At 42.1% G+C, this 23,638-nt stretch overlaps 1 protein-coding gene across 1 annotated transcript; it reads left to right on the top strand.

Annotated features, from left to right (window-relative positions):
• Window positions 1–7,999: 7,999 nt before the first annotated feature.
• RNF145 (ring finger protein 145) lies at window positions 8,000–22,809 on the top strand (the record flags this gene model as incomplete). The annotated part of the gene is made up of 5 exons (XM_080699027.1): window positions 8,000–8,183; window positions 12,962–13,070; window positions 14,633–14,724; window positions 19,810–20,045; window positions 22,630–22,809. 5 exons carry the CDS (start codon window positions 8,000–8,002, stop codon window positions 22,807–22,809), a joined length of 801 nt encoding a protein of 266 aa, XP_080555153.1.
• Between the last annotated feature and the right edge of the window lie 829 nt (window positions 22,810–23,638).

The following is a 23,638-nucleotide window of genomic DNA, read 5'->3' as shown; positions in this document are numbered from 1 at the left end:
TTTGCAATTCAGTGAGACCCTGTTTCAAAGTAAAAAATAATAGGGATGCAGCTAGGAGGTAAATGCCCCTGGATTCCATCCCCAGTACCGCAAAAAAAAAAAAAAAAAAGGTATTCCGTAAACAATCCCCATCCATCCACCTTTCTATTCCACAGTTCCACAGAGGTGTACGGGGTGTTCATTCTGTGCTAGGCACTGCGGAGATATCACACCGAGTGGATCATCATCTGATCAGCCAGGGTGTTAAAAAGAAAATTCTGGCATGCATCACCCGCCACCCCGCGGGCCGCACGGGGCGGGCTGCGCCCTCCCTTCTTCCCCACGTGGTCCCCGCAGGTGAGCGTGGGTGTGAGCGCGTGCGGCTCCCGGCCGGGAAGTGTGCGAGAGCACGTGTGTCAGAATGGCGCGTGTCACAGAGCGCCGGCCGCCGTCGCCGCGCTGCGCGCCCTCCCCAGCTGCCCGCCGGGCGGCGCGGGCCGCAGGGGCCGGGAAGGGCGGGCCGCGCTCGCAGCGGCGGCGGCGCGGGGGGCTCCCCGCGTGCGCGATGGTGAGTGCGCGCCGGACGGGTGGGCGGGGCGAGGGCGGAGGGGCGGGGCGACGCGGAGGGGCGGGGCGCGCGCGTTGGCCGGGGCGCGCGCATGCGCAGAGCGCGCGGGCCGGGCGGGCCGCCGCAGAGCGCCGGGGGCGGGCGGAGCGCGCGCAGGAGGCCATGGCCACCGCCGCCGCCGCCGGCTGCTGAGGGGCTCGGCCGGGGAGCGCCTGCCGCCGCGGACGATGGTGACCGCACGGGCCGGGCCGCTGCCGCCGCCGCTGCCGCCGCCTCCCGAGACGCAGCCCCCGAGGCCCGGTGCAGAGAAGCCGCCGCTGTGAGCCGCGCCATCCCGGCCGCCGCCGCCGCCGCCGGAGGACCGGAGCGCGGGCCAGAGAGCCGGGGAGGCGGGAGGAGCCGGCCCGCAGCGCCGGCCGCGGCAGGGAGGCTGCACCCGAGGTGACCGGCCCCGCCTCCCCTCCCCCACCGCCGCGCGCCCTCCTCCGCGCCCCTTCCCCGCCCCGCCCGCCCTCCGCGCCCGCGTCCCGCCAGCCTCCTCCATCCCGGGGTACCCAGGCCCCCGGCGCCCCTCCCGGGCCCGCGCGGAGCCCCGGCGCCGCCTCCCCGCCCGCCCTCCCATCCTTCCCCACTCCAGCGCCTGGAGATGCCCCTCGCATTCCTGAGATGCCCTTACTCTGGGCTCCCCCTTTCGCCTCTCTAGCACTCCATTTCAAGGTCCCTTTCCGCGGAGAGATGGATCCAACTTTACCCATCTCCCTCTTCCTCTCTTTCTCCCTCCCTCTCCTCCCTCCTCTTTGTCCACTTCGGGTCCAGGTTTTCCTCCCTCTTTCCTTTTGCCTCCCCCTCCGCAGCCCCAAGCTCAGGCTAACCGCTTCCAAGCGACGGAAGGTTTGGGGGTGCAGGGAGGCCTGCCAAGCCAGGCTTTGAGTGGGGGAACCCGTAGCTCAGCATCCCGTCTGTCAGCTCCTTCTTTCCCGTAAGAGGGCTGCTCATCCCTTACTTTCGGCCGCCCCCGCCGGCCACCTCCTGGTCCTCCCGCTCTCGTTCTGCTTTGCACCCCACAGAACCTCGAGACCCATTTCCTCCCGTGGGAAACGAGCCCCCTGTTCTGTTCTGGGATTGTGAACTTCGCCGGCATCTTCGCAGGCCTTTTGTTGTGTGGCTGCAGAGCCGGCACCTTGGGCGAGACGGGCGGGGAGCACCCGGGCCTCCTTCCTGGCAGAGTTTTTGCTGAACGTAATCCCCTAGCCCCGGGCGGCTGCGGCGGCCGCGTAGCTGGTGCTGCTGCTGCTGCTGCGCGGCGCTGCCTGCTCGCCGCGAGCTGGCTCGGGGTTACTATAGTTCAAAAGCTTCTGAGATCAGCAGGCGTGGGGGGAGGAGGAGCGGGGAGAGAGGAAAGGGGCCTTCGCAGCGCGAAAGCATCAAAGATTAATGGATGGTTTTGCATCGGAGTCTGCAGTAAACAGGAAACTCGTCTGAAAGGAAAGGAGGGGACTGGGTGTCTTTTTTTTTTTTTTTTTTTAATACGGACTGTGCAGTTCTGCTGAGTCTTGAATCATGCCCAAAAGATGAGCTGTCGGTGCCGCAGTCGTGACCCAGCCCGAGAGCCCGATGGCAGAGGTAGCACTGTTCCCCCCCACCCCCCTCTGCTCTTTAAAAGGAAAGATGGCCCTGCCTTTCAGACTGGACTCCTGTCTTTGCCATTTGTGAGATGATGAGATATCACGGAAAGGCTAGTAGTTTACGTGGAAATCGGGTGCTTACAAAGTTGGCTAGCAACGGTGGGAGTGGGGAGGACCAGCTATATTTAAAACATGTGCCAGTGCTTATGTAAGAAGTGCGTTCTCTTTCTTGGTATCTCATTTCTGGGCTAAGTTTACTTAGGATTTTAGGCTCTAGCTTTGCTCTCTTACATTTCAGGTCTTATCATCCTAACAGATGGACAGCCAGAAAGATCTCTTTCTTAAGATTAGTTTTAGGTGATGGTAGAATTTTTTTTTAAACTGTTTTTGTACAAAGGAAGGAGATTCCTGATGAATTTTTTTTTGGGGGGGGTAAAAGGGTGTAGAAACTTTCTATATTATCAATTATCTAGTTATCCAAATTATAAGTAATTTTATATTGAATCCTGTCATTTTTGGCTTTGTCTTTTTAAAAGAGAATTTGGGAGATAGTACTTTTTTTGCGGGGGGGGGTAAGATTACATTTTCCGTTTCTGTTTCTTATTTAACATAGTTTCAGCAAAGACCAACTGTGGCTTTAAAAAACCTACATTTTTCTTAGTGTCCAAGACGATTTGATTTCTTCATATTCAAAACCAAAATGCTGTATTTTCAGGAAAGCATAGAAGGCTCCCTGTATTTTCCAACCCACAAATCAGAATGGTAAATTGCACCTTATACTTTGTCATTACTGAGTTTGCAAAGTACTGATTGCTGTTTCTAAGCCCGGGAACGTCATTTCTTGAAATTACTAGGGTTTTGTGTTTGGTCAGCATTTATTGAACCTTTCCTGTGGTTTCTGGAAAGAATTTTTTTAAAGCTGTATTCGTGAAAGATTTTTAAGTTTGAGTCACATTTAGTTTATAGATTATATTGCTTGTGGAGGTATCATGATAGAATATTACTTTCCACGTTTTCACAGTTCAAAGAGGAAATATTAATATCGTGCATAGGAGGTAAAACATGGTAGAATATTGATATATTTGGCTTTGGGTGTGTCAAATCTTTAAATTTTCCTTGCTTTCCGCTCTGTTGCTTATTTTCTGAGATTATTTGGTACCGTTTTGATTTTATGAGAACTTTGAGCTCCCTCCAATTATAGAAAATGCTCCTTAGCCCTGTCTCAGTAAATTTAGGAAAATAATAAATTAGTTTTGAACCAAACATTATAGAGATGTACTCTTTTTACTTCAGGAAAGAGGGCTTTGTTTTTATTTCATGTTCGTGTAATTTAGTGATTTGGCAGGTGTGTGCAATTTTAGGTATCTGGAGAAAAGCTAACTGTTCCAGAATTCTGTTTTGATGTTGAGTGTGTTGCCAGCGTAGTGCGCAGGGTTTATCTGTGACGGTCATCAACTATCACATGTGCTTATACTTGAGAAAGCTTCACAGTGACAAGGTTTCTCAAAATGTGTGTGTTTTTTTTTTTTCCTCTCTGGTTTTTTATGTATTATATTTGTTTTCTTTATGCCCTTTTACATGGTCAGTTTACCAATGCCTTGCTAAAATTTCACTGGGGTACAGAAACATTTACTAAGTAATAGATTCCTTCTTAAGTGAGCACTTCATTCTATCAAAGGTCCCCCCCCCCGCCCCCACCCTGTGGTACTAGGGATTGAACCCAGGAGTATTCTGCCTCTGAGTTATCCCCTCAGTCCTATTTTATTTTTTCTTTTGAAAACAGGGTCTCAATTGTGGAAGACCTCTGCTAAGTTGCTGAGGCTGGCCTTGAACCTATGATCCTCCTTTCTCAGCTTCCCAAGTACTGGGATTACAGGCATATGTTGCCACTCTGGGCTCAAAGTGGTGATGCTTAAAGACCTTTGAGTCTTGAGTTGATCATGCTGTAGGGTTTGTGGATTTATTTTTATGGATATTCTTTTCTACTGACAGCTTTGGGCACCCAAGGTTTTCTTTTTCTTTTTCCCTTTTTCTTTCTTTTGTTCTTTCTCTTTCTCTCTGTCTTCTTTTCATTTTATTTGTGAGGCGGGCATTGTGGTTGGAAATTAAGAAGGAACATGTACCATTCTGCTAATGGCTTTTTGTAATAGAGATGATCCTCTATAAGGATTAGGGAAATTTCTGCCCCCCCCCCCCGTAGATTTCTAAAACAGAATTGGTTATGTTTAAGTATTTTTCTTTACCTATTTAAGAACTACAATAAATGGTGAAAGTGGGAACATTTTAAAATAATAAAACAATAAAAATAGAGGCATCTCGCCAAGTGCTATGTGCATGTCCTTATCACTCTGAACTTTATTATGATGTGTGATTACAGTACACTAATAAAAGTACATTAAAAATAAAATAGAGAATACCTCCAAATCAAATGAAATAAATGTGGACCTTAAGACCATAGTCCTCCCCCTTTTTGTTAAAAAAACACAGTGGTGATTTATACTGGATTCTAGAATATGGGACAGTATTTATTTTTCCATGATAGCATAAAGCATATCAGTGATACTGTCATCTCAGTCTATGGTGATATGTAGCTAGTGGGTGTGAGAAAAAGCTATTATTCATATATTTTGGGCCAAATTCTCGAGAGGGCATTTAGGCCTCAGGTTGGTCACCATAGCAAGTGGTCCTTTGTATTTCCTGAAGTCTCTAGATGACTTAGTGCATTGCGTGTTTCACCAACAATTTTCTTTTTAATCCTGCCCCATGATAAAGTGATAGTCTAGAAAATCTGGCATACAGAAGAAAAGATAAAACAAGGAAATAAAATTGCCTGAGACCTACAGTTGGTATGCAACCTATATACCATCCTGTATGCTTTAAGTCATCTCTGGATCGCTTACAATACCTATTACAATGTAAGCGCTGTAGAATTAGTAGATATGCTGCATTATTTAAGGAATGATGACAAGAAAAAGTTCGTACATGTTCAGTATACACACTTTTTTTTGCCCAGTAACTTTGAGCTAAGGCTTGTTGGATTCGCAGATGAAGAACTTGTGGCTATGGAGTGTCCACTGTACTATCAAGAGCATTCAGAATGTAGTTTAAATTTTCAAATAATATAGTTTGTTTGGTAAATTTAGATTTTTTTAATAGTATAGTTCGTTTGATAAATGTTTATTAGAGATTTGTTTTTTTTAGTGCTTTTTGTCCAACCCCTTGGCTTGTAGTAGAAAAATTACTGAAAAGTCTTATTCATTTAAAGTAACCAGAAAAGCAGATATGATGGCACATGCCTGTTATCCCAGTACTTGGGAGGCTAAGTGGGGGGTGTCAAAAGTTTGAGGCCAGCTCTGGCAACTTAGTGAGACCTTATCTCATATTAAACCAATCAAAAGGGCTGAGTGTCTAGCTCAGGGGCAGAGCTTCACTGGGTTCAATCCCCAATGCCCCCACCCCGCAAAACACACATACATACTAGCCAGAACGACAGCATTAACTGTAAAATATCTACAAGATATTATTGGTTATGTGTGTGTGTGTGTGTGTGTGTGTGTGTGTGTGTATGTGTGTGTGTACACACTTGTATATATAACAACTTTTGGGGTATAGGAATATTGATACACGACTTTTTAAAAACTCATACTAATAATGTGCTAAATTGAGCTGCTTTTGAATTTTAACAAAATCTGAGCTAGAAAGTTAGGAAAATTGGAGGGTAAGATGGAAATACTGACAAATATTTAACCATAGCATAGCAATCTGTCATTATACTTTTCTTCAGAAATAAATGTTTTCATTTATCCTGTAACGTCTGAAATTACTGCCAAACTAGAAATGTGTTTAGCTTTCTCAGCAAAATTCTTAAAAGGATATCATTAGAGCCAACAATCCAGTATTATCTTTACTCTTTAAATTGTCTTTTACCCACTTTTATTTATTTGCTCTATTCTCTTCTGCTCCTTGGATTTATTTGTAGTTCTGCCATAGAGAACAAGATGTATTGAATTGTATACGATTCTGATAAATGCTTTTCATCACCCCATTTTTATTTTCCTTTTCATGCTTTTAATACTTATCATCGTCTGAGCAAAGGTCTTTCAATCTGTGCCTGGCTTTTTTCATGTTCCTGCGTGTCTGTGTTTCAAGGGAAGAGTTTGAGGAACATTATTTTCTTATCCTTGAATAGAGATTAAGGGAATGTTGGACAAAGTCGCTTTAATTATCCACGGAAACAAAATTGCAAATGATGTTTCTTCTACCTGTATCTTTATCATGGGTTTTCTAGATTGTAAATTTAATACTTCAGTTTTGATTTTAAGTGAATTAAAGAAATTGATAGACTGCAAGATGTTGCAAACTAAATGTAAGTTTTGTTAAAACATTTTTTTGTGGTACTGGAGATGGAACCCAGGGGCATTCTACCTCCGAACTGTACCCCCAGCTCTATTTTTTTTTTTAATTTCTTTTTTTTTTGAAACAGGGTCTCACTGAGTTGCAAGGGCCTCACCAAGTAGCTAAGACTGGCCTCCAACAAACCTGTGCTCCTCCTCTCCCAGCTTCCCAAAGTACTGGGATTACAAGCATGTGCCACCACGCCTGGCTGAGTTTGTTAAATTTTTGCCTAACAACTTGAGCTTTCTCATTTAGTAAACACTCAATTTTTTTTCTCTTTTTAAAGAACATTAGCTGGGTGTGGTGGCTCATGCTTGTAATTGCAGTATTTCGGAGGCTGAGACAGGAGGAACATAGATTCACAACCAGCCTCAACTACATTGAATCCCTCCACGATTTAGGGAGACCCTGTTTTAAAACAGGGCTGGGAGTATAGCTTGGAGATAGGCTGCTCCTGGGTTTAATCCTCAGTACTTCACACACACACACACACACACATATCAATCTTAATTATAGGAGTAAATTTTTTTTCAAATTAATTGGGCAAGCCGGGCATGGTGGCGCATACCTGTAATCCCAGTACTTGGGAGGCTGAGACGGAGTAGACTGTGGAGCAAGGCAGAGTAGTTGGTGGTGCTTGGCCCAGGCTACACTCCAGCAGAGCCAAAAGGCCCTGCTGGACTCTGGAGTCTTCCAGGGCCCCTAGGGGTCATCTGTCTCTCTGTTTACTTACTCCTTTAAAATAATTTTTTTTTATTTTTTTGGTGTGGTACTGGGGTTGGAACCCAGAGGCTTTCTACCTCTGGGCTAGGCTCCCAGACCTATTTTATATTTTATTTGGAAACAGGGTCTCACTAAGTTGCTGAGAGCCTCACAAAGTAGCTGAGGCTGGCTTCAAACCTCTGCGATCCTCCTGTCTCAGCCTCCCAACTGCAGGGATTACAAGCGTGCGTCACCACGCCCGGCTAAGGTCTGAACCTTTAATGAGAATCATAACTTAGGGCAGAGCTCAAAGTGTAAGTGTAAAAATGTAATATAAGGTTATTTATAAATATCTAAGAACAGTATAGGTAGCTAAGGAATTTAGGGTCTTTATTATTTATTTATTTATTTTTGCTGGGGCACTGAGGGTAAACCCAGGGGAGCTCTTCTACTGAACTTCGTCCCCGAACCTTTCTATTTCTTTTACTTTGAGACAGGGTCTCACTAAGTGGCCTAGGCTAGCCTCCAACTTCCATTCCTCCCGCTTCAGCCTTCACGTAGCTGGGATTGTAGGTGAGTGCCACCAAGCCTTGCTTAGTTTTTGTGTAGTACGTGATAGTTCCTTGGATTTATATGAGGATATTTAAAGGTTTTTTTGTGTTAGCTTATTTTTAAGTATGTGTCTTCTGAATTTCAGGTCTGCTCCAAGAAAAAACAAAAACAAAAAAACATGGCTGCAAAGGAGAAACTGGAGGCAGTGTTAAACGTGGCCCTGCGGGTGCCCAGCATCATGCTGCTGGATGTCCTGTATCGATGGGATGTTAGCTCCTTTTTCCAGCAGATCCAAAGAAGTAGCCTCAGTAACAACCCCCTGTTCCAGTATAAGTATCTGGCTCTTAACATGCATTATGTAGGTGAGTGCAGCACGTTTTCTACCCTAACGGCGAGCGTTCTGGCTCATGTCTGTTTTTGAATTTGGGTGAAATGAGGTTCAGTTACATTGGGGTGGCTGGGACAAAGTGAATCTCGTTTATGAATCTCGTTTGTAGTTGTATTTTTCTTACCATTGCATATGTATTGCTAGGGGTCGAGAAAAGCAGGCACTGCTGGATTTTTATTTTATTGGATAAAGCTGGGAAGCAGAAAAAAAGATTTTAGCTTTTAGTTTGATGAAATGTAAATAATGAGAAATACTTTTCCAGACACTCAGCCCCTACTAATTTATCCTTATTTAAGGGTTTGGTGGTAATTCAGAAATACAGTATTCCTTATTGTTTACTGAGACAAATGGAAACATTAATATCATTTGAAGATAAAGTAAGTGTTCCTTCCAGTTAAATGAAATGTGGGAAATGATACTATAATATAATAGTTTCTTCCTTTAAAAAAATGTTCCAAGCCACATGTGGTGGTGCACACTTGTAATTCCAGCATTCCGGAGGGAGGCTGAGACCCGAGGATTATGGTTTGCAGACAGCCTCAGCTACTCAGCTGAGGCCCTTCCAACTCAGTGAGACCCTGATTCCAAAATAAAAGGACAAAGTGTAGCTTGGAGGTAGCATGTTCCTGGGTTCCATCCCCAGTACTGCAAAAAACAAAACAAAACAAAAAAAACAAACTCCAAATTGGTCATAGTGGCTCATACCTGTGGTCCCAGGGAGACGAGAAAGCAAATCATTTGAGCCTAGGAGTTTGATAGTAGCCTCTAGCCTGGGCAACATAGTGAGACTCTGTTTAAAAATAAAAACAAAACAACACACACACACACACACACACACACACACACACACACACCCTGGAGTTCTAATTGATATGCTTTGAAGTTACTGGTAAAATAATGAGATATTAAAGTCAAGAAATACTGGCATGACATAAAGAAGGACAAAATTATGCCATTTGCAGGGAAGTGGGTAGAACTGGAGAATATTATGGTAAGTGAGGTTAGTCACAAAAAGTGAAAGATCGGATAGTTTCCCTCAGATGTAGAAGCCAGGGAGAAATTGGGATACAGGAGGGGCTTCATACAAAGGAGGAGAAGCCCTAGGGCAGTAAGGGAGAGGGGGCTAAGGTTAGGAGGCGGGCGAGGGAGGAGACACGATGACGGGGACACTTCTGTGGACGTGATGCACACAGATCTATCAGTGTCAGTTTAATGGTGCGTATGGGGAGGAAGGGGCTGCAGGCTGGGAGCCAGGGGAGTCCCCGCGTGTGTGCACGTGTGTCTATCACTCAGCTTCGTCATAATGTACAACTGCAGTGCACCAGTACAAAAGAAAGAAAGAAATACAGGCACGAAGCAGATAAAAGTCATTATCCATGATGTTTAGGCTGGTTTTTAGTTTACATGTAAGGAGTATAACACTTTTGGGCAAGTACTTGAGATTGAGCTCAGGGGCATTCTACCTTGTGCTACACCTCCAGTCCTTTTTATTTTTTATTTTTTATGTTTTTTTTTTTTTTAATTTTGAAACAGTTTCACTGAGTTGCTGAGGCTAGGCCCAAGCACCTGTGATCCTCCTGTCTCAGCCTCCCAAGTACTGAGTTGCAGGCGTGTGCCAAGGCTCCTGGCCAACACAGTTTTATTACCATTGCTATGGCATAACTCCAAACCTGATTTGAGCGGTGTCTAATAGTGGTTTTATGTAAATATTTTTGTTATTGGAATTGCCCATCACAAAGTATATCTTAGAAAATTGTGAAAGTTTGTCCTTTCTCTGTGAGATATATTTTTGTTTGTAGAAGGACTGAGTTCCCACACTTAGCACTGAGAATCCCTTACTGCCGTCAGAGAGTACCACGCCAGCCATCGTGGGATGTATGGTGTAGTAGGAAAGGCTTGTACTGGAGGCAGAACATCTGGGCTTGATCAGCTCATTTCTAGTAGACACAATTCCTTGGGAAAGTGTGTGAAATGAGAAGGTTTCTTTTTATTGTGAAACGCTATAATTCTCAGACCTTTTTAAGGCTTTGTATTTAAGCCAATTTATGGAAATAAGTTCATTCAGTTGTAGGAGAACAATTGGGTACTTGGCTTAAATTTTTAGCTTAATCAGCAAAGTCATTCACACTGTGGTTTTAAAAATGTACTTATATATTATTTCTGAAAAGACTCATATTTAAAACATTTGCCTGATATAAAAACATCTGCCTAATAACCAGAATCATTGATTTTAGAAATTGAATGGGTTCTGGTAGAGTTGAAATTTATACTTTGGCTTATTAACTTTGGGAACTCAACTGGGCCTTTTTTTTTTCCCCTTCAGTTTCTGGGGATTTTAAATCCAGGGGCATTCTACCTCTGAGCTACACTTCCTGCCCTATTTTTTATTTTTTATTTTGAGATAGAGTCTCATGAAATTGTGGAGGGCATCATTATGTAGCTGATGCTGGCAGCAAACCTTTGATCCTTCTATTTTAGCCTCCCAAATGCTGGGATTACAAGTGTGTGCAACCATGCCCGGCTTCAACTGAGCCTTTTAAAATATACTTATATGCTGTAGTTGAATAAGCTTAGATATTTTTAGCTTGAACAGTTTTTTAGTTGGAGTAGCCTCCGTCAAAGTATTATTTATATAATGCTTCAGTTTACAGATTACACTCCTAAATGCGTTGTGAAAATTCTTAGTTTTTTAAAGTAGGTGATGTATTTGTGTTCAGAAATCAAAACATAAAATATTTCTCTCCTATTTCCGAAGTAGCTATTAGTATTTTTGTGACAGATGCTAACATCTCAACCTTGATTTTTGTTTATGTATTGTGGAGCCATAATTTATTGATTTTAGGTATTCATGAAATATATTTTTATACTTTTTTTTTTTTTTTTTGGTGGTACTGGGGTTCCTGGAAGCCCTCCTTCCTCCGGGCTACACTCCCAGACCTATTTTATATTTTTGAAACAGGGTCTCTTACGCCAGCACGGCTGGCTTCGAACCTGCGCGATCCTCCTGTCTCCGCCTCCCAAGCGCGGGGATTACAAGCGTGCGCCACCACGCCCGGCTATACTTTTTCCTTATTGACATTTTTCAGTTATGATTCCGATTGTCTTTTTTCTCAAGTTTTAGGATTGCTAGCTAATTAGAAAAGCCTTCCTGCCTCTTAAGTTTATAGGAATCTGTTTTGTTTTACCAGTTTTATGGTTTCATTTTTTACATTTAAATCTTCCACTTGGAATTTATCTCCATGTACAGTATATTGCAGATATTTTATTTTTTTGTTTTAATTTTTTTACAGCACTGGAGATGGAACCCAGGGGCGTTCTACCTCTGAGCTACACCCTCATCCCTATTTTTTAGTCTTTATTTGAAACAGGGTCTCACTGAGTTGTAAAGGGCCACAAACTGCGATCCTCCTGTCTCTGCCTCTCAAATACTGGGATTACAAACATGCACCACCATGCCCGGCTTCATTTTATTTTTTTTAGATAACTATTATGAAGTTCTTCCTGTTTATTAATGTAGCCCACCTTTTCCTCACTGATTATTATATATTAAATTTTCACATATATTTTGTCCCATTCCAAGCCTTTTCCCCCAGTTCTTTTCGTCTGTCTGCCTGTTTGATGACAAAGTATTCAGTGTTTGGGTAAGAGTGAATTGGGCTTTGGAGAGTAACAAGGGCGAGCTTCCTTGCCGAGGGAGAAGGAAGGGATCTGTTTGTACTTGTTGACAGTGTCTGAGTGGGCTTTATCTTAGACGTCATGAGATGTAAGATGTCTGTTTAGAATGAGAAGTATGGATATGTTTTTGCATATGCAGTATGTTCTTGGTAACTATTTGTTGATATATATATATATATGCACCCAGAAAAGGATATTGATATTTGAAGCAACAAAATAAATCCTTTGTGCCAGATCCTTTATAGAAAGAAAAGCAGATGCTTACGTACCAAACTTCCATTGTTCATTGGAGAGGGTCAAAATGGAGAAGAGTGGCTGAGGGTAAGAGGAGTCCGTGTCACAGAGCCAAAGAATAAGGGTTTTTGAGGGTTGTTACTGCAGGTGTTGGGGCGAAGGATAAGCAGGATGTATTAGATTTGACAAGTAGGCAGTTGTATCCTTCCAAATTTCTTTAGCATGAAAGGGTAGAGGGGCTTCATAAAATATAGACAGTAAAAGCGGACAGAGATGGTTAGAAACAACAGAAGCATTGTGTAAAGGTGGGCTGGAATGTCTGTCAGTGGAATGAGAACAGTAGGTCGTAGGGAAAGGTTAAATGGTGAAGAGAAGTATTTGTTTTCAAGACTGGGAAGAACTCTTGCACATCCTTTGAGACCAAGATAAGGGCTGGTATCAGGTGGAGTGGTTTGAATATGTAGGCAGTAGGGATCTTCTAGAGTTGGAGAAACAAAATCTTGAATACAGTGGATGGGGCAGTCTTTGAAGAGACACTGAGATACCCTGTTCTTCTGGGACTAAAGAGAGGGCAGAAGAAGTTGTGTAAAACAAGTAAGTAGACATTAAAGAGAGGTCCAGGCTGAGAGGAGGCATTTTGATGGCACTGAGAACGTGGTTCATTTTCCTCTACGACTGTCCATGATGGTGTCACTGTGCCGAATGAACGGTGGCAGGGAGATAACCTGGGATGTTGCTGACACCTAACTGGAAAATGATTGATTTTAAGCTGTTCCGGGTGTAATTGGGAGGCTAAATGAGAGTCCAGCCTTACCGCTGTCTTTCTCTCCGTTTCTACCGCAGGTTACATCCTCAGTGTTGTGTTGCTCACCTTGCCCAGGCAGCATCTAGTTCAGCTTTATTTATATTTTTTGACTGCCCTTCTCCTCTATGCTGGACATCAGATCTCCAGGTAACAGATTTGAAAGTTAACAAAAGGCTTTACAAAGGAATGGACTGTAGAGTTCGATAAGGGATATGCTTTGGCCAAAAAGAAGTTATATAGGGCTTAGTGGCTCTAGGTCGTACTGGGACTCAAGAGTTACATCTCCTTGAAACACAACTTGACTTTTTAATAGCATTTCAAACATTTTGTGTTAATGGTATTTGTGTGTGTTTGTTGTATTTTAAACTTTATAATAATTGTCTTAATTCTTCAGCTTTCTATTTTAGAATTGTATAATATATAATTATTACTTTGGTCACCACATATAATAATCAGAAGTTGATGTGTTCTTTGCTCATACAGCATTTTGGCTTTGCCATATTATACCAGTTATCCAGCCCCTGCTTGAGTGATTTTAGTCCAGACAATTCTTTGTTCTGGGAACTGTCCTGTCTAACCATAAAAAATTAGCAGCATCCTTGGCTTTTATCAGCTAGGTACCAGTAGCATCCTTCTCCCCTCCCCCCAGGTGTGGTAACCAAAAATATTCCAGACATTGAAAAGTGTTCCCTTAGGGGCAGAACCGCCCTGATTGACAAACACTACATTAAAATCATTCTTAAGATTATGTTTTTTTCTTTTATTAGAGAGTGTGAATAAATTATATGTTAGAAATAGTCATTAGAGAGTGACATGGAGAATTTTTAGCTCGCCCATGGAGCTTAGTCAAATACTGACTCTTATAATCATCCCCCAAACTGTTCTTATTCTTTTAAAAAAAATTACCTTAGTTTTAAGTTTTAAATTTTTGGCAGTACTCTGCTGTTGATTACATAAGGGTAATTCCTGTGTGGCTAGGCTGTGCTATGCTAAAGGAATTCACCTGGATTGCCTAACAGGAAGTAATTTCATGGAAAAAGTAAATACAGAATTTGAGTTTGTTGAGAAATACTAGAACATTCATATTATCTTAAAGTACATGAATAATGCATTCAGTAGTTGATGAAGAGAGGAATTTTTAAAGTACAAACTTCTCTTTGATGCCAGAAAAACTTAGCATTCTTCCAGTAACACCATTAACTTACTGATAATAAAATACACTCTCCTTCTGCTTCCTGCCTGTATTTTCTCAGTGCAAAAGGCTTGTACTTAAAGGTTATTATTTCTCATTAGTTACATGTTCTGTGAACTAAATTAAAAGGAGTATTTTATGTGATTTCATATTTGTTTCAAAATACATAGCCTACTTAAGTATTACAGTTTTCATCATAGATCCCTTACAGACTTGGAGATTACAATTTTATTTATCTTTCTTTTGTTTTTAAAAGACAAATAAGTCCATGAGAAGAAGTAAAATCCCCCAAAGTGGAGCTCTGGCAGCCTTCTTTTCACAAGAACACTCAGCTTCAATACATGAAATGTTTCCAGTGTGCGGGAGACAGGGAGGAAGGTCATCCGTATATGATTCTTTATGTCTAGACCTTTTCTTAGCTGTAGAAAGCCAGGTTACTAACATAGGCTTTTATAAGAATACAATGACCAAGCTGCTTCTCTTCTTCCAATACATTCTTATGACTTTGCTTTTTTAGGGACTATGTTAGGAGTGAACTGGAGTCTGCCTATGAAGGACCAATGTACTTAGAGCCTCTCTCCATGAACCGGTTTACCACAGCCTTAATAGGTACGTATCGTTAAGGAATTGAAAGTGGGTAGGAACCAGACTTACTGTCTATAGTAAAATTGGTATGTGCTAAATTCCAAAACTCAGTCATGGACTCTTCCCAAATACAGTTGTTTAATGTTAGGTCTTCTTTTCTTTTTTTTTCAATGCATAGGCTCATTTTAATTCTAGTGGGACATAAAAGGCTAGCGATCAGCCTGGTGTGGTGGCTCACGCTTGTCATCCTAGCACTTAGGAGGCTGAGACAGGAGGATCGCGGTTCTCAGACAGCCTCAGCTACTCAGTGAGGCCTTCTACAACTCAGTGAAACCCTGTTTCAAAATAAAGAATAAAAAAATAGGGCTGGGGTATAGCTTGGAGGTCAAATGCCCTTGGGTTCCATCCCTGGTACCACACACACAAAAAAAGGAAAGGCTAGCAATGGGCTGACCCCCCGTTGTGCTTTTTGACTGGAGCGAAAATGCCTTATAGGGTTTTCTTGCATCTTCTGACTCAAAGGATCAGTTTCCTGAATACTAGATAAGTTCTCAGGAATCTGCATGGAATTTTCTTAAACCCTGCTCAACAAGGCTCTTATAGAAGACCTAGGAATTTTCAGGTACTGGTTATTGCGCCCAAGAGAGCCAGTGGAGGGTGTGTACCCAGCCCAAGGTGCTGCAGGGAGAGGTCCCCAGATGGAACAGTCTCAGGAACAGAGGAAAGCGCACGTTTGAAATAAGACTTGGCTGCACCAGCAGCGCCTCGCTCTTCCTCCGGAGCACAGCTGGCTGGGGGGAACTGTCCTGCTCCCTCCTCTCCTTCCCTGACTTCTGCAGCCCTGGGCGAATCAGGGGGAAAAGCCTGCTGGGTCAGGAAAGAGGGAGAAGCTGGCTCCCCCTCCCCTCCTAGTTGTGGGGTTTCTTTTGTTCTGTCCAGTAGGAGGGGAGGCCTGAGCTCCAGGAAGAGAGCCGTAAATCCGTGAAACCTAAGCTACACCAGAAAAGTTGTAGGACTTGCCTTCGATCCCCCAGGGGCAAATAACAGATCTGCACAGAGTAGATTTCAGAAGACGGCAGGAGAACAAATGTTACTTTATGACGGTAACTACAAGTTGGTATATTTAATAATGAAAACATTAACCTTTGGAAGTATTTGCTAGGTCAGAAAGCTTATCATTTTCTTTTGTGATGAATGTACCTTAGTATGAGAAATTATTTTCTTAAATCCATATCAGTGGCTTATCGTTGCCTGATTACCCAACTGAGATTCAGTGAATAAGGAAATTAAATAATAGCCATACTGTTAAGTGGAATTTTTCTTCTGACTTTAAGGGAACTTCCTACTCCTTTTCTTCCGTTTCATTAATAAACTTTTACTGAAAAAAAAAGTAGCTTGAATGTGCTAAGATCTCTTAGGGCTGCAAACTTCTTGGAGATGTTTATAATAGTGGAATTCTGGAATTCAAAGAAAACATTGTGATTTTGATATATTCAGAACTACCAAAAAGCAACTGACAGGTTTGGAACTGCAGGGGAGATTCCACTAACAGTGTGATTCCTTCCGTCTTTCACCTAAGCAGACTTAATAGTCTTCTCTCGACATGAGTCATACTAGTCTCTGAAAGAGGATAAGTGAAGCTTGTGATGCCCGAGCTGAGCTCTGCATGTGCTGGCTTGGACTCTAGGGACTTTCAGAGCTTAGAGGAAGCTGACATCATGCTGAACAAAGAGTTGAGAGAGAGAGAGAGAGAGAGAGAGAGAGAGAGAGAGAGTGTGTGTGTGTGTGTGTGTGTGTGTGTGTGTGTGTGTGTTGGGAATGGAACCCAGGGGCATTTTACCTCCATGGTACACCCCAGCCCCTATTTTTCATTCTTTATTTTGAAGCAGGGTCTCAATAATTTGCAGAGGGCCTCACTACATAGCTGAGACTGTCTGCGAACCCGTGATCCTCTGGTCTCAGCCTTCCAAGTCCTGGGATTACAAGCATGAACCAACCACCAAAGAAATTTAAATACCAGCATTGAGCACGGTACAGTAGTATATGTCAGAATGAGAATTTCTAATTATTCCTAGTACTAAAGCATTTCAGGCCTTTTTTTTTCAGTTTTAATTTTCTAATTTTTAAAATCAAATTAATGTCCTATTTCTCATAAAAATACCACAGCCAGCAGGGCATGGTGGTGCATGCTTGTAATCCCAGCCTTTGGGAGGCTGAGACAGGAGGATCGCAGTTCATGGACAGCCTCAGCTACTTAGTGAGGCACTCCGCAACTTAGTGAGATTTGTTTCAAAATAAGGATAAAAAATAGGGCTGGGGGTAGAATGCCCTTGCCGTCCCCAGTTCTACAAAACAACAAGAACAATAACTACAAAAAACAAACACACTGAAGCATGATGGCATATCTTTGGAATCCTAGTGCTTGGGAGGCTGAGATGGACGATACCAGGCTCGAGGTCAGCCTCAGCTAAAATGGTTGCCTTGTGTATATATATATATATTTTTTTTTTTTGGTGGTACTGGGGTTCCTGGAAGCCCTTCTATCTCCGGGCTACACTCCCAGACCTATTTTTACATTTTTATTTGGAAACAGGGTCTCCTAAGCCAGCGTGCACGGCTAGCTTCGAACCTGCGCGATCCTCCTGTCTCTGCCTCCCAAGCGCGGGGATTACAAGCGTGCGCCACCACGCCCGGCTTGTGTATATTTTTCTAACAATTAAATGTATATCACACAAATAGAAATCACCAAATTTTGTTTTGCTTTTATTGGCAAGAAGGAAGAAAGTGATCGAATCATTCTTAATCTGGAGGGCAACCTATCTTAAGAATCTCCAAGAAGTTCTGGAAAGAGCGGTGAGGGGGAGGGGACGTGTCCAGTCAGTGAGACAGCGCAAGATGGCACTGCAGGCGCCTGAGTCACAGTCGGCCTTGGGAGATAGCAGGTCCCTGCCCAGACCCAGGGATGAAAGCCAGCGTGCCAGCGTAGCGTTTCACGTCACAGAATGGATGAGTCCAAGAGCTAATTTTGACACAGAGTACCAGACATCTGGAAAAAAACAAACAGGTCTTTACTTTCTATTATCCTCCAGAAAAATCCCAAGTATAGTAATATCTAAATTAAAATTATTAAAAGCAGATGTAGGTGAGTCCTTGTGTAATCTTGAGTGGGGAAGCCGTGTAATTGACCCGTTGCACCAAAAGTAGAAACCATAAGATTGGTTGGTTTCTCTTAAATAAAAACTCATTATAAGAATAAAGTTGTTAAAATATTAAGACATACATTAGAGAAATATAGTTAGCTGGCAGGACTAGTATCTGGATCAAATAGTCGGTGCATAGTCCAGCTGGAAACGAGCAGAGCTTGAGCAGATGACCCGCCAAAGAAGTGCACTGTCCTTACATGCTCACTGGTGGGTTCACTTATGTTGGAGGCTAGAAAGTGCAGGCGTAGAAAACCTAGAAAATATTCCTTGTTCTCTGGCTCTCTGAATTATATTTGCTGTTGGCAAATCAGTAAGAAAATGGGCCCCTGTGATGGTAGGTAGTGTGTCTGGAGGACAAGCTAGCAGTATGTGTCAAAGACCTTAGAATGCATCTTCTCTTTCAGTGATTGCACTTGGAGGGCTTCAGCCTAAGAAGCATTAGGAAGTTTGCCCTAAGTAGTAAGCCTGTGAAAGGATGTCGTAAATGTACTAACGTATTTATACAAAGCATTTTATAATTATGAAATACTGGGAAAAGGCCAGATGCTACTGTTAGGTCACATGCATTAAGCTCAGTATGTGACTTAAGTATGAAAAACAGCCATGAATATTAGTGTGGAGACAGGCATACACAGTGATTTCTTTATATGTTTTGTGGAAATGGGGATTGCACTCAGGGGCATTATACCTCTGAGCTATACCCCCTGCCCTATTTTTTATTCTTTATTTTGAAAAAGGGTCTCACTAAGCTGCGGAGGGCCTCACTAAGTAGCCGAGGCTGTCTGCAAACCAGGATCCTCCTGTCTCACCCTCCCAAGTACTGGGATTACAAGAGTGCACCACCATGCCTGGCTATATACAGTGTTTGAAGTAAAAAATGTTGACTCTAAAATAGTATTACACAGTTGGGCATGGTGGCACACACCTGTAGTCCCAGTACTTAGGAGGCTGAGACAGGAATATCTCAGGTTTGAAGCCAGTCTCAGCAACATAGTGAGGCTTAGGGCAGTTTAGTGAGACTGTTCCTAAATAAAGGGTAAAATAGGGCTAGGGGTGTAGTTTGGAGGTAGAACATCCCTGTTTTTGATCCCCAGGACTCCCCCATACACAAAATAGTATGTACACCATGATCTTTATATAAAGCATTTGCATAGAGTAAATCTGGACAGGTAATGACTGATGTGAATAGTGAACTGCTGGGCACTTAGGTTTCAGATACGATAAAGCCTTACGTTTAGTACTTCATTAATGGTCCCTGGTGTTCATGCTACTACCTTTGGGTGGTGGGATAAGAGACTGAGGGTTTTCTTTCTCTTTGTTTCTCTGTGTTTCTAATTTTTTTATAGTTACCATATGTAATCATGAAAGAAATGTTTATAAACTTTTCAGTTATAACTTTCATGATTGAGTTATTCGAAGAGGTTTATGTAGACCTGTAAAAATAATTGAAGATCAGAAAACCTCAGAACAGCTCTTGTTACAGTGTGATCTTGGACAATAACTATATCTCTTGAATTTTATGCTTTTACCTAGAGTTCAAAATAGTTGCTTACTGAACACATTTGGAAAAGGAGCTACGTATGAACCATAACAAGTGAATTATTTATCATTTGATTTAGACATTTAAAAAAATTTCATGTTATACATGCCATCAGATTTATGATGAAGACCATGAACATTTCTGCTGCTCTTTTCAAAGCAGCCCCAGTGAATTAGTGTCCAAGATTCTCAGACCATGTGAACATGTCATTATAGTCAGATGAAGTTAAAATCAGATTTAAAATATTTTTCAAGAGATTTTATTTAGACTTCTTCAAAAGCTGTGTTACCATCCTTATCAATAGCGCTTTTTGTTTTTGTGGATGCCAAGTGTTCAGAATTAAATGCATTCTCTTCCCTGTTTTAGGTCAGTTGGTGGTGTGTACTTTATGCTCCTGTGTTATGAAAACGAAGCAGATTTGGCTTTTTTCAGCTCACATGCTTCCTCTGCTAGCACGACTCTGCCTCGTTCCTCTGGAGACCATTGTTATCATCAACAAGTTTGCTATGATTTTTACTGGATTGGAAGTTCTCTATTTTCTTGGATCTAATCTTTTAGTACCTTATAACCTTGCTAAGTCTGCATACAGAGAATTGGTTCAGGTAAGATAACCACAGACAGGGATAAAAGTCTACACAAATATTAAAGATGTCGTCCGTTTTTATCATACAGTCATAGTTACGGTAACATTCTTCTGTACTGTCTCAAAACAGCACCTATTTTCAGCCCAGTTAGGAGGAGCGTCTGAGACGCCTTAGGAAGTTCTGTTGAGAAGGCAGCTGAGTGTTAGGGCTCACACTCCAGCGCTGCAGTTGACCGGCTCTATCGCCTGGGAGTGATGGCTCCTCTTCACACTCCTGACCGGGAGCTAATAACAGTGCACTTTCCTCGTAGGGTTGAGGTGAGACGTGAAAGAGTTCAGTGCCAGGCAGATGATGTGCAATATGTGCTAGCCATTGCAGTAAAGACAAAATAATACAGAATTGAGCATTATCCAGAGGTTGGATCCCAGCTTCTCTCCTCAGTATAGTCCTACTGGTTCTTCTCTTTAATCTATTTAAACTGAAAATTTAAAGAGCCTTGGGTTGCACTCTGTTGGATTTCATTTAGAAACAGTGCTTGAAGTGACTTTGCCAACATAACATGCTGCTTGCAATAGTCTTTCCCCTTCTTTTTTAAATCTTTGCTCTAACATTATTTCCGGTTATAAATAAGACACATTTGGGAGCTAACTTTTTATTTGGCTTATTTTTTAAGTTTCAGTACATAAAGATAGATCTTAAACCTGATATTGGTATAAAGAGTGTGGTAACATCTTTCCCCTTTGGCTGTGTGTGTGAGAGACCGTAGGAACAGGAAGCTCTCAGATGGGCCACACTAGTGCTGCTGAGAAGTGCCATCCTGCGCCCGCGGCAGGTCTTTGAGAAGAAATTCCTGCCTTCTGGGCTGAGCCTGCTTCTGCCTTCTTCTTACACAATGATTAACCTGGGCAGCTTCCCAGAAGTAGCGATTTCAAAGAAGAGATTATTTCCACACACTCAGTGTGGAGATGCTTCACACAGAAGGGTGGTAGTTATATTCAGAATGGGAATGACAAATTTAACTTCAGCTCTCTACTTTTTCTTTGAATTGCACCTTTTGGAGCTATCTTAGTTTGTAATAAACAGTGGATGTTTAGTAAACCTTTATTGAGTATTAAATACGGTAACCATAAGGTGAAGTCTCCAGTTTCCGTGCTGTGTTTACTCTCTTGGTTGCCATAAAATTCATGTATTACTGAGTGTAGTGGTTGAAAATAAATTATAGGTTATTATGTGACTTGCAGAATTGTATAAGCAAGAAGTAGAAGCTGGCAGGCTTCTCAGTGGCCTGTTCCTTGAATGGAAGTGAGGAAATGTACTCTCTACCTCTCAGTAATCTGTTTGCCTCTAATAATAACTGTATAGCTAGTTGAGAAATTTATTTTAAAAAATATTTTCTTGTTGCAAAAAATAGGAATTCGTTGTGACTAGGCCATTGAAAAAGCATTTGCTTTACTGAAAAGAAGTTAATTTAGGATAATGTGCAAGTCAGTGTATTTTAATTTAATACTGAAGGCTCTTTATAGCTCGTTGGAACATGATAGTGTTACATTGAGAGATTCCAGCAACAATCGGCTGCTGGGTTAAGTTTTTGTAGGCCTCCTGGCAGACATACTGAGTTACCAGGGTCTGGTCCCTGGCTTAGTAACTACCTAGAAACTTGGCTACGTCTGTGGTCTTGATTGAATCTGATTCTGAGAATTAACTTTTATTAATCAGTTGCATAAGAGATTATTTTATCAACTAGAAAATGAGTTTCTTGAATTGTCATAGATAATATTAAGAGTTTTTTTCAAGGTGTACCATTTTCCTAGTGGTAATGCATGTAGCAAATCAAATTGAGGACTCTTGCTTGATGAAGAATACTCTTTAGGAGCAAGGGGAATTGGTTTGTCTCTGGGAGAAGTCTTGCTAAATACGTGTGCTCTGCAGTAAACTTCTCCAGTGACTCTAGTATTGTTTTTCATAGAACTACTTCTCATCTCTGACATTCTTGAATAAGCCCTAAAAAAAAAAAATCTTCATTTTTACATTTCCCTTTTTTCTAACCCTTTAATTGGTACTGTATCATTCATACTAGTTCTTATTGTTTTGATTAGACATGAATGTTTACTAAGTCTCAAACTTCCTTTATGGTAGTTTTGTTCTGAATATGCCCTTATTTTGAAGTGATCCCAAAATTATTTGGGCAGTTTGTTTTGCCATCAGATGCACATGTATCAAGTTTTAATTATAATGCAAAAATATATATTAAAAGTATGCAGTTTATGTTGGGCATGGTGGCACATACTTGTAATTTCAGTATTTGGGAGGCTGAGACAGGAGGATCATGGTTTGCAGACAGCCTCAGCTACTTAGTGAGGCCCTTTGCAACTCAGTGAGACCCTGTTTCAAAATAAATAAAAAATAGGGCTGGCCCCAGTACAGCAAAAAATAAAAGCATGCAGTTTACTAGGATAGATCTGCCTTTAAAGGAATTTAGCTGAAACAGTCTTGCAAGAAAAAGAAAGGTTATTTATTTTTATTCTACTTGAGATTCTTTCAAGGGTTTAAAAGTGTCCACTGAAGGTGACGAGGGACTTCTCTGTCTCATTTTCCTGTGCAGGTCGTGGAGGTGTACGGCCTTCTCGCTTTGGGAATGTCCTTGTGGAACCAGCTTGTGGTCCCCGTTCTCTTCATGGTCTTCTGGCTCGTCTTGTTTGCACTTCAGATTTACTCCTACTTCAGCACTCGAGACCAGCCTGCGTCCCGCGAGAGGCTGCTCTTCCTTTTCCTGACAAGGTAATGAATAGGAGCTGGTGACACCAGAGATGACCTTAGGAGCAGGAAGCCTGACCTGGCCATAATAGATCTCCTAGTTGCTCTTACCCTCGTGTTGCTGACGTCATTTGTAATGAAGGAGGATTTTCACTTGGATGCCCAGATCTGGCATCGCGGGGATATTCCAACACAAGCTTGGCAATAGGTTTGGCTGCACTGGGCCCAAAGTAGAGTAATGGTTTGTGGGAAGGGATATGGCAAAGTATGAGAGCAATCTTTAAATTTTAAATTTTTGTTTACTGACCTAATCATTTGAATGATTAGGTCAATGAAAACATTACAAAATAACTATAATTTACTATTTATTGTATCACACTACTAGATACCCCTCACATTTAGTCTTTCCAGAAGTCTCGAGAGGTAGGTACCTTTATTATCATTGCCTTTCTGTGAGGAAACTGTACCAAGAGTAATTTGCCCAGGCAACACTGCTGCGGCAACACACCTCACACAAACCCCATCTGAGAACAAACCCTGTTGCTTTTCTGTCCACTTTACTGTGTCTATAGTTTTAATATTTTGTTTCACTACTGAGATTGAGTCTAGTAATTGGTGAAATGGATATCTTAGTACTTTACTGTTTAACCCAAAGCAATTCTAGATTAGTCTTGTAAGATTAGTGTCTTTTTAGAGTCTTGCCACGTGAGTCCTGTTCCCACCACAGTCTCTTTGCTGTGAGCTTCTGCTAGACCCATGCTTTCAAATTTGGTCCTAAGTTGCAATAGATAAGAACGTGCTCAAAGCACGGCCAGTTTTATCGTGATGCGGTTACCATTTCAACCACACAACTGCAC

This window comes from Muscardinus avellanarius, assembly GCF_963383645.1.
Source record: "Muscardinus avellanarius genome assembly, chromosome: 7".
NCBI lineage: Eukaryota > Metazoa > Chordata > Mammalia > Rodentia > Gliridae > Muscardinus > Muscardinus avellanarius.
Note: the sequence above shows the minus strand (reverse complement) of the source record. Positions and strands in the feature narration are given on the sequence as shown.